Source organism: Cebus imitator, unplaced genomic scaffold (assembly GCF_001604975.1).
Source record: "Cebus imitator isolate Cc_AM_T3 unplaced genomic scaffold, Cebus_imitator-1.0 Scaffold163, whole genome shotgun sequence".
Classification (NCBI taxonomy): Eukaryota; Metazoa; Chordata; class Mammalia; order Primates; family Cebidae; genus Cebus; species Cebus imitator.
In genome coordinates this window covers 69,522-80,580 of record NW_016107478.1, presented here as the reverse complement: position 1 = coordinate 80,580, position 11,059 = coordinate 69,522, and the positions used below count along the sequence as shown (strand labels likewise).

General features: G+C 46.6%; 1 protein-coding gene across 1 annotated transcript in view; it reads right to left on the bottom strand.

The window, feature by feature from the left end:
• Positions 1-3,738: 3,738 nt before the first annotated feature.
• TTC4 (tetratricopeptide repeat domain 4) overlaps positions 3,739-11,059 on the bottom strand; it is a 26,752-nt gene continuing 19,431 nt past the window's right edge. Inside the window, exons 9-10 of the mRNA XM_017543974.2 lie at positions 7,963-8,045; positions 3,739-3,966 (exon numbers count right to left, since the gene is read on the bottom strand). Of these exons, the coding sequence (XP_017399463.1) occupies positions 3,864-3,966; positions 7,963-8,045 (186 nt within the window). The 3' untranslated portion in view covers positions 3,739-3,863. The remainder of the gene's footprint in view (positions 3,967-7,962; positions 8,046-11,059) is intronic.

Sequence of the window (11,059 nt, the reverse complement as noted above, 5' to 3'; positions counted from 1 at the left end):
CCGGGCCTTTAAAGCAGCAGGAGTACCTATGGAGAGATTGCCGGTGGCAGGCGCCATGCCCACGGACAGGGAGCCTGCAGACCTCAGGACCCTGAAGCTGGTTTTCTTTGCCACCTTCTGGGGCTTGCAGATCTGGGTGATATTTCTTTCAGCCATGTCTCAGGGAAAGGTCTTGTCCAGCCCATGATTTTGGCTGGGTTCTTAGGGTTGCTGAGCACTACTTATCACATGCCAGGCATTAAGCAAAGGCACTGAATATGCTGCAACTCCTGGAGCACTGCAACACTCCCTAACCCCCCATATTCAGCAGGATTTTTGCCCAGATTTACAGATGATCACGTTGAGGCTCAGGGTGATTAACTGACATGCACAGAAACTTTATGCAGCAGAGCCAGAGTTCAAACTAGTATCTGCTGGGTATCAAGAATGATTCCAAGTATAAATCAGGCTTAGAATCTCTCATACAGGCTGGATGTGGTGGCTCACTCCTGTAATCCCAGCATTTTGGGAGGCTGAGGTGGGCGGGTCACCTGAGGTTGGGAGTTCGAGACCAGCCTGACCAACCTGGAGAATCCCCATCGCTACTAAAAATACAAAATTAGCCAGGCGTGGTGGCACAGGCCTGTAATCCCAGCTACTCAGGAAGCTGAGACAGGAGAATCACTTGAACCTGGGAGGCGGAATTGCAGTGATCCGAGATCGCGCCATTGCACTCCAGCCTGCGTAACGAGAGCAAAACTCCATTTCAAAAAAAAAAAAAGGAATATGAAGAAAGGAAAAAAAAACTACAACTCATGCTGTCTGTAGGCTAGAACACTACCTTTCTGGTGGATTTATGCTACATCTGTTTAAAAGGAATAATAAGGCCGGGTATGGTGGCTCACACCTGTAACCCCAGCACTTTGGAAGGCTGAGCCAGGCATATCACGAGGTCAGGAGTTCGAGACCAGCCTGGCCAACATGGTAAAACCCTGTCTCTACTAAAAATACAAAAATTAGCTGGGCATGGTAGCGCACGCCTGTAATCCCAGCTACTCGGGAGGATGAGACAGGAGAATCGCCTGAACCCGGGAGGCAGAGGTTACAGTGAGACAAGATTGTGCCATTGCACTCCAGCCTAGGCAACAGAGCAAGGCTCCATCTCAAAAATAAATAAAAATAAAAGGAATAATAAGCCTTACAAGATGCAGTACTTTCTAGTATATTGTTCCCATTTTTTAGATAGAAAAGCCAAGGCCCAGGGAGGGCGGGGACTTGCTAGGATTAGGCAGTCCCTGGGGACTGGCCCTGTCAGCAGGTCCTAGGGCTCCTGCCTTCTATCCAGGGCATTCGAAAACACGCAAGGACAGGTCGGTGGCTTATGCCTGTAATCCCAATGCCTTGGGAGGCTGAGGTGGGAGGATCACTTGAGACCAGGAGTTTGAGACCAGCCGTGGCAACAGTGGGAGACCCCATCTCTACGAAATATATATTTTAATTTTTTAAATAAAGACACAGGTCCCTTTTCAGTCTGGCTATGCCTCTGGAATCCAGGATTTCGGGTGATGACTCCTAACGGCTGAGTCCACTTGTGGAGAGGCCCACCCTTCATGAGGCCTTAGAGCCATGGCAGTTCCTCATCTGGGATCAAGTCAGGGAAGAATCATCCTAGGCAAAGAGTTGTCCTATACAGCAGCAGTCCCCAACCTTTTTGGCACCAGGGATCAGTTTGGTAGAAGACCATTTTTCCACAGGGCGGGGAGGAGAATGGTTTTGGGATGAAACTGTTCCACCTGAGATCACCAGGCATTAGATTCTCATAAGGAACACACAACCTAGATCCCTCATGCGCGCAGTTCACAGCAGGGTTCGCGCTCCTATGAGAATCTCATGCCACCACTGACCTGACAGGAGGTGGAGCTTGGGCGGTAATGCTTTTCCACCCGCCGCTCAACTGCTGTGCGGCCTGGCCTCGTTCCTAACAGGACATGAACTGGTACCAGTCTATGCCCCGGGACTAGGGACTCCTGCTATAAAAGTGCCTGGTACCCATAACAACCAATGCTTACTAAGTACCTACTATGCGCCAGGTGCCAGCCATTTAATCCTCAAAACAATCCTCTGAGAAGATATTATTAAACTTCCTCATATATAAGGAACAATCCCTAAAATCACTTTCTCTGCCTCTCCTAGGTCTAATGGTAGAGAATGCACAGAAGACCGCATGTCCATCAGCCTCCTGGTCCTCAGGCCCTAAAGTGGCCAAAACGAGGCCTAGGAAGGAATGGAATACTTACAAAGAACTTCAGCTTCTACAGGCTCGTGGAATACTTACAAAGAATTTCAGCTTCCTGACTACAAGTCACAGGCAGGGACCAGCACCTGGATGCTGCATGGTTCTTTCTAAGTATTCCACAGCCAATTTCCTTTCAAAGACAGTGAGGCACACTATGCAAAACTCAAAATTAGTCCACTGTTTTTTTGGGGTTTGAGATGGAGTTTTGCTCATCTCCCAGGCTGGAGTGCAGTGTTGCAATCTCAGCTCACTGCAAACTCTGCCTCCCAGGTTCAAGCAATTCTCCTGCCTCAGCCTCCTGAGTAGCTGGGATTACAGATGCCTGCCACCATATCTGACTAATTTTTGTATTTTCAGTAGAGATGAGGTTTGCTATGTTGGCCAGGCTGGTCTCCAACTCCTGACCTCAGGTGATCCACCTGCCTCAGCCTCCCAAAGTGCTGGGATTAAAGGCATGAGCCACCGTGCCCAGCCTCAAATAAGTCCACTTTAAGGACAGCAGCTGGCTTTAGTTTACCAATGTATTAGTCAGCTCTGCTATAGTAACAACCAATCCCCAAATCTCATTGCTTACTATGGCAAACATTGCTCTCTGATTCCTGTGACACTCAGTGGCTGCAGGCCAGCTGCTGTAGCTCAGCTCCATGGAATGGCTCCTCTGTGGAAAACGTGTTCTCACGGCAGAGGGAAGAGCATGGGCCAACCACACACGGCTCTTCAGGCTTCTGTCAGACACAGGACAGCTCATGCCCGCTCACATCCCTCTGCATCAGGAGCAAGGAAGTACACTCTCCCGGGGGATGGGGTGGGCACTGCAGGAAGTTACAGCTACAGGTCAGGATGGATAAACTGCTATACCCTATAATACAGCCCAACACACTAGAAGATTTTCCAGTTTAAAAGACATAAAATCCTAAAATGTGAAAACTGCAGAGGAACTCAGAGGCCACTGTCCAAGTATGTCACAGTCCTCCATATGGCAAAGTTGAAGAAAACTGGCAGTCTTTTTAGGAGTACCAGGGATCTCAGTTTGCATGGTCTTAATAATGCAGAGCAGGATGTGGCTTTCTGTCCCCACTTCACCTCGAGGTATCTATAGCAACCCTACCTGGCTTCCCTCTGTGCTCATGAAGTAACTTGAGACCAGGGTCTCTCAGCTTTAAGCCTTGGAATCCTATGCACAGTTTGTTTGTGTGGAGATGTGCAGTTTGAGGGGTAGCCTCTCTAAGGTATCGAACTCCACAAAAGTTCAGAAACATGTCACTGGATCCTGAATTCATCTCCACAGACCAGGGTGTCACTCAGGTCGGCTGCTGTGGTAACTGCAGCAGATGGTCCCTTTAGAGATGGAGTCCAAGGACGTCATGGCCAAGATGGAGTTTTACATCAACTGAAGAAAGCGAAGACCAGCCAGAGAGGCTACAGTTCGGGGAAGCCAGAGGCTCCTCCCCACCATGATGCTAGGAAGGACTATCGTCAGGGTGACAGAAATAAAGCATTGGACTCCAGCAGTATGTCCAGCTGATTCAGATGTGCTAGGTTCCCAGCAGAGGAGGGTGAAGGAGGAGATCCAGGGGGCCTGACTCAGTCATCTTATCTGGTGCACCTTTCTCCCCCGGAGATAATTCTTGCAAAAAGGAGAGGATCTTACACAGACCAAAAATGCTGGTGTCAGGGCTTTTACAAAGTACCTGCCGTGAACACATTTAAAAGAGAGGGCGTTAATTGAATTACAATCTTAATCATTCATCCATCTTCCTAACAACATTCAAGGTGAGCCTTTGGATGTGAGTCAACATGAAAATGCAAGTTTAGCACAGTTATTTGGTTGTTCACAAATCTAGCAAATTAGCATGACATTCTCATCCTTACAACCTAGCCAGAACCTTTAGCCCAGTTCTTCGGCATCATGCATGTCTGTGGCTAAATTCGAAATAAAACTATAAAATATAGTTTCATTCATTAAACATTCAGTGGTAAGCCAGGCCCTGTGCTGAAAACACAGAGATTAAAAAACAAAGACACACACCATCATCTTCGTTCTTAAATTCAGTCCTAGAGGGAAGGGAGATGAGGAACCACTTAATGACAGCAAGGTACAACTGCAGAAGCATTTGTGAGGCACAGCACTATCCCAAGGAGGCACGATTCCCTCTTCAGGGAAGGAAAATCAAAAAAGTCTTCCTGGAAGATGCCATGTCTGAACTTGGCTTTAATTTGGAGAAGGGGTGCTGATGAGGGTTGAGGAGCCAAAGCCAGGAGGTACAAGTAACCACAAGGTTTGCCGGCTAGGGCACAAAGAAAAAGGAGTGAGGCAGGCTGGAGAGGCAGGCAAGACTTTGGCCTCCGGGGATGGGGTGTTGCATTACTCAGTGGACTGGGTTTGGGACAGAGGACCTATTTCATGGCTCCTCCCAGTTTAGGGTCTAAAGTTGACAGAAACCAGTCCTGCATAGCCTTTTGCCTATGGCAATAGTTTTAAAGGTAGTAACTTCCAACAGCATTTACATTTTCTGAAAAGCATGAAATTGGGTTTCCTCCAAGCCTCAGTCTGTTTTCTATTCAGATTTCTCCTACTCTCCTGAGTAGGGCAGAACTCAGGCCTTTAAAGAATTCTGGGTAATTTGCTAACAACTGAGAAAATGAGCAGCTGAAAATTTGTCCACAAACTAGAAGAAAGATTTGGGACCAGAGAAAAACACCACTAAAGGTATCAATCAGATCCTGAAAAACCTTTCCTTCTTGTCTACCAAGCCAAAGCCAAGGAATTAAGACTAGCTGGACACCCCCACCACATCACCAACTCCCATCCAATCTGCCTCCTAAACCCCTTTCTAATCCACCTCCTCCTACTTCAGGCCTTACCATTGAACAGTACACTTCAAATCTTTACTCTTACTCTGTAATTTTTCTGGGGGAGGGAGGAAGACGGGGTCTCACTATCACCCAGGCTGGAGTACAGTGGTATGATCATAGCTCACTGCAGCCTCAAAATGCTGGGTTCGAGTAATCTTCCTGCCTCAGCCTCCCAAGTACCTAAGACTACAGGTGCACACCACCAAACCTGGCCAATTTTTTTAAAAAACTTTTTTTGTAGAGACAGGATCTCGCTGTTTCTCAGGATGATCTCTAACTCCTGGGCTCAGGTGATCTTCATCCTCAACCTCCCAAAGTGCTGGAATTATAGGTGTGAACCACTATACCCAGCCTATTCTGTACATCTTTTAAAATCTTTTAAATTTTTAAAAAGCAACCCTCATGTACACCATGATCAGGATAATGTTTACACTTCTTAAGCAGGGCATTCAGGCCTTCCTGTATGGCCCTAACTTAGCTTTCTAGCCTCATTTCCTACCACATCCAACCACTCCCTTTACACTAATACATTGGGCTCTTTTAGCTTAAGTGCAAAAGCATCTGCTTTTCTCTTCTTTGCTTTGCTCAAAGCTTAAGGAAAAGTAGTCCAAGCGTCAATTTGCAGATCTGCTGAGGGCATTCCCTTATAGTCCAGGAACACCTCACAGCTGCTCTGAGACAACTGCCAAACCCCACTTGCTGCCACTGCTAATGACAAAGATGCCCTCCTACAGCAGGACTGCCCTGTGTTATTTCACAACAGCACTTGACCTCCTAGCCTCTCATTAGCTCTCAAATAACCTGAGAAATGTGTGGGCCAACGAGATCTCTCGAATCTCCCGTTCGAGAGATGAGGAGGCAGCCCCGGAGAGGCAGTGTGTCCTTAGAGTCCTTCAGCTAGTAAATGACGATGGGTCTGACTTCAAGAGCCAACATTCTCTTCAGATGATAGCATCAGGAGCCAGGACGATGGTATGCACTCGATATTCCAGCTACTTGGGAGGATGAGGCGGGAGGACTGCTTGAGCCCAGGAGTTCAAGACCACCCTGGAGAAGATACCCTGTCTCTATCATAAAAATAATTAAAAAAACAAAATTTAGGGGCTGGGTGTGGTGGCTCACACCTGTAATTTCAGCACTTTGGGAAGCTGAGATCGGTGGATGGCTTGAAGTCAGGATTCGAGACCACCTTAGCCAACATGGTAAAAACCCCTCTCTACTGAAAATACAAAAATTAGCCAGGCATGGTGGTGTATGCCTGTAGTCCCAGCTACTCAGGAGGCTGAGCAGGAGAACTGCTTGAACCCAGGAGGTGGAAGTTGCAGTGAGCCAAGATCACGCCACTGCACTCTAGCCTGGGTGACAGAGCAAGGCTCCGTCTCAAAAAATTAAAAAAATGTTGATTGGATGTGGTGGCTCAAACCTCTAATCCCAGCACTTTGGGAGGCTGAGGAAGGTGGATTGCTTGAGCCCAGGAGTTCAGGACCAGCCTGGCTAACATGGTAAAACCCTGTCTCTATTTAAAAAAAAAAAATTAAAAATAAGAAAAAACAAACAAAAGAAACAGTACCAGGAGGCACAGGTATAGGTACAATTAGGAAAAGGAAGGCTGGCTGGGTCCAGTGGCTCATGCCTGTAATTCCAGCACTTTGGGAGGCCAACAGGGGTGGATCACCTGAGGTCAGGAGCTTGAGACCAGCCTGGACAACATGGTGAAACCCCGATTCCATTAAAAATACAAAAATTAGCCCGGTGTAGTAGTGAGTGCCTGTAATCTCAGCTACTTGGGTGATAGAGTGAGACTCTGTCTCAAAAGGAATTAAAAAAAAAAAAAAAAAAAAGGAAGGCCATCACAGCAGCCTTCATGTACATGTACAAAAGCCAGGTTGCTTTTCCCTTCTCAGACCAGCCTCGTTTATCTTCCCTGGTCTGGAGTGTCATGGCTGTGATGCAGTGCACTATCATCACACTAGAGTGTGTTTGATCAATGGCTAAGTTTAAAGGGCCAGGCCAGTCTCCATGGCTGTTGTGCTCAGGGCAGACAGGAGGGGAGTATGAGGTAATCAACCAGCAATGGAATAAGAACCTGACTATATTCCTGGGATATTGCCTGAGTGATATGGTTTGGCTCTGTATCCCCACCCAAATCTCATCTTCTAGCTCCCATGATTCTCATGTGTTACAGGAGGAACCAAGTGGGAGATGACTGAACATGGGGGTGTATCTTTCCTGTGTTGTTCTCATGATAGCGACTAAGTCTCACGAAATCTGATGCTTTTAAACACGGGAGTTTTCAGCTGGGAGCAGTGGCTCACGCCTGTAATCCCAGCAATTTGGGAGGCTGAGGCAGGTGGATCATCTGAGGTCAGGAGTTCGAGACCAGCCTAGCCAACATGGTGAAATCCTGTCTCTACTAAAAATACAAAAATTAGCTGGGCGTGGTGGCATATGCCTGTAATCCTAGCTACTCAGGAAGCTGAGGCAGGAGAATTACTTGAACCCAGGAGGCGGAGGCTACAGTGAGCTGAGATTGCACTACAGCACTCCAGCCTGGGCAACAAGAGCAAAACTCCATCTCAAAAAAAAAAAAGGAGGAATTTTCCTGCACAAGCTCTCTCTCTTCCTGCTGCCATCCACGTAAGAGGCAACTTGCTCCTCCTTACCTTCTGTCATGATTGTGCGGCTTCCCTAGCCACATGGAACTGTGAGTGCATTAAACCTCTCTTCTTTGTAAATTGCCCAGTCTCAGGTATGTCTTTATCAGCAGTGTGAAAATGGACTAATACACTGAGCATCTTCCCCAGTCTACTCGGCGCCATGAGGTGACTCACCTGTGGTGCTGTAGAACCTGCAGCAAGGTGCTCTTGGCAGGCACCCGGTACAGTTCTGCCCTGTCCTCATCCTCAAAGTAGACCTGCAAGATTAACAGAAGGGCCAGAGTCAGAGATAAAGTACTTTGGCAGCCTTAGGCACGTTTAGGCTAAGCCCAGGGAAAATTAAAAAGATGGCAACGGTTACTAGTTGAATGCTTCCTTTATACAGTTGTATAGCCAGGTGCTTTGCATTTAGTCCTCCTCATGCCACTGTAAGAGAGACTATTATCAGTTCCATTTTCCAAAGACAGAACCAAGGCTCAGAGAAGAACAACTTGCCAACATTACCCAGCTAGTAAACAGAGGAGTCAAGACTCAAGGCCAGGCCTATGTAGCCTTCCCTTCCTAACAATTCCAACTAAAGCCATCAGGTATGTGAAGGAGAAAGCTATGGTGGCTCAGAGCAGTGGAAGAGCCTGAGGAAGGTAAGAAAGATGTCCATACAGGATGTCAGAGCCCAAGCAGGGTGAGAAAGACGTCTGCACAGCAAGCTGCCCAGGGTGTCAGAGCAGGACCAGTGGAAGAGGGCATCCATGCTGGGGGCCAGCCTGAGCAGGGGAATAAGCACTGCCTTGTAAGATGGCTGCCTAGGGTGGGGTGTCAGAGCCCATGTGGGGTGAAAAGGGTATCCATGCACGGGGAGAAGTAATATGGAGTATACAGGCCCAACTAGGGTGAGGAGGATGACCACTCATGGCAGGGGGTGGCCTGTTATGGGGGGGTCAGAGCACAAGCAGGATGAGGAGGGTATCTGTGTAGGGTGGTTAAGCAGTGCGGGATATCAGAGTCTGTGCAGGGTAAGGAAGGCACCCACGCTGGGGTGGCAGCCTACCATGGGGAGTCAAGAGTCCAAGTAGGGTGAGGAAGGCTCTACATGGGAGAGGGGCCAGTAGTGATAGGACAGGAACTGATCAAACAAATAAACATATTAAGAATAATAAAGCCAGGCTGGGCATGGTGGCTCATGCCTGTAATCTGAATACTTTGGGAGACTGAGGTGGGTGGATCACTTGAGCCCAAGGGTTCACGACCAGCCTGGGCTATATGGTAAAACCCATCCCTATAAAAATATAAAAATTAGGCATGGTGGTACATGCCTGTGGTCCCAGATACTTGGGAGGCTGAGGTGGGAGGATCATTTGAGCCCAAAAGCTTGAGGCTGCAGTGAGCTAAGATCTCACCACTGCACTCTAGCCTGGGCAACACAGCTAGGCCCTGTCTCAAAATAAATAAATAAATAAAAATTAAAAAATAGTCATCCTCGCAAATATAGAAAGGGAGAAAAAAATCCTGTGGGTATTGGATTAGAGTTGGAGATACCAATGAGATGTCACGGTTTTACACACACACACACACACACATACACACACACACACTCACTCTCTCTCTCTCTCTCTCTCTCTCTCTCTCTCTCTCTCCCCCCCTCCCAGCTGTGGCACTGACACAGGCCCCAGCTGTGGCACTGAGAAGGCATTGAGGCAGTAAGCCTGCCTCTCTACCCACATGTATTAATCAATACACTTATTGCACAGAGATCTTGGCTTCTAAATATCATTCTTCACTAGAAAGAAACAGGCAGGGCTCCTTGGGGAAAATAGCTGATTCCTAGAGCTGGGGCAAGGAAAGCACATTTGAACCTATAACATCTTGTGTAAGAAAGCAACCACTTAAAAAATAGACACAAATCAAAAGGACACAGAAACAAATTAGAAGAGATTCCCCCCTGGCCAAATCTGGGATATTTCGAGCATAAAAGAAACACTCATAGTATCAGATTGTAACTCATTAAATAAAACAAGAAACTATAAATCCACCAATATAAATAAATATGTTGAAGGTCTGATGAGCAATGGGATATTTACACCATTTCAAAGGATCTCCCTATAAAACACTTACTAATCATAATAAGAAAGTAACTGTACAGTAGATAAGGCTGGCAGACCCCAAATCAATCAGGTGATCAGAGTGAACATCATCAGTAATGGGGCAAATGGAGATCACGTGATAGTGCAATGAGAATACAGCATCACTTCTGTAATATTCCAGCCAAATATGCATAATCCAGGCCGGGTGCAATGGCTCACACCTGTAATCCCAACACTTTGGGAGGCCGAGGCGGGCAGATTATTTGAGGTCAGGAGTTGGAGACCAGGCTGGCCAACATGGCAAAACCCCATCTCAACTAAAAATACAAAAAATTAGCCAGGCATGGTGGCAGATGCCTGTAATCCCAGCTATTCGGGAGGCTGAGGCAGGAGAATCACTTGGAGCTGGGAGGTAGAGGCTACAGTGAGCCGAGATTGTGGCACTGCACTTCAGCCTGGGCAACAAGAGCAAAACTCCATCTCAAAACAAACAGACAAACAAACAAATATGCATAATCTAAATCTAGTCAGAAGGAAACATCAGACAAGCCCATACGGACAGACATTCCACAAAATAAGTGGTCTGTAATTTTCAAAGGTGTTAAGATCAAGGAAGTGTTCTGCAGTTGAGTCACATAATCACAAAAATATGAATAAAAAAAAATTTTTAAGTAAAAAAAAAAAAAATGGAGGAAAAGCTGAGGAACTCTTCCATACTGAAGGAGACTAATGGGACATGATCACTAAATACAGTATGTGATTCCGAACAAAATCCTTTTACTATAAATAATTTGTGAAACCTAAATGGAGTCTGAGGGTTAGATGGTAGCAGTGAATTAATGTAAATTTCCCGCTTTGATAGCCATATGGTTATTATAAAGAGAAATGTCCTTGTGTATAGTAAATACACACCAGTATTCAGGGGTAATGGGACATCAGTTGCTGTCTTACTCTCAAATGATTAGAAAGAGATAATTCTTTATACTGGAAATTGTGATTTTTTATTTAAGAAATCCCAACAATGGAATGTTATTCAGCCTTAAAAAGGAAAGAAATTTTGGCTGGGCATGGTGGCTCATGCCTGTAATCCCAGCACTTTGGAAGGCCAAGGCAGGTGGATCACTTGAGGCCAGGAGTTTGAGACCAGCCTGGCCAACATAGCAAAGCCCTATCTCTACAAAAAAATACAC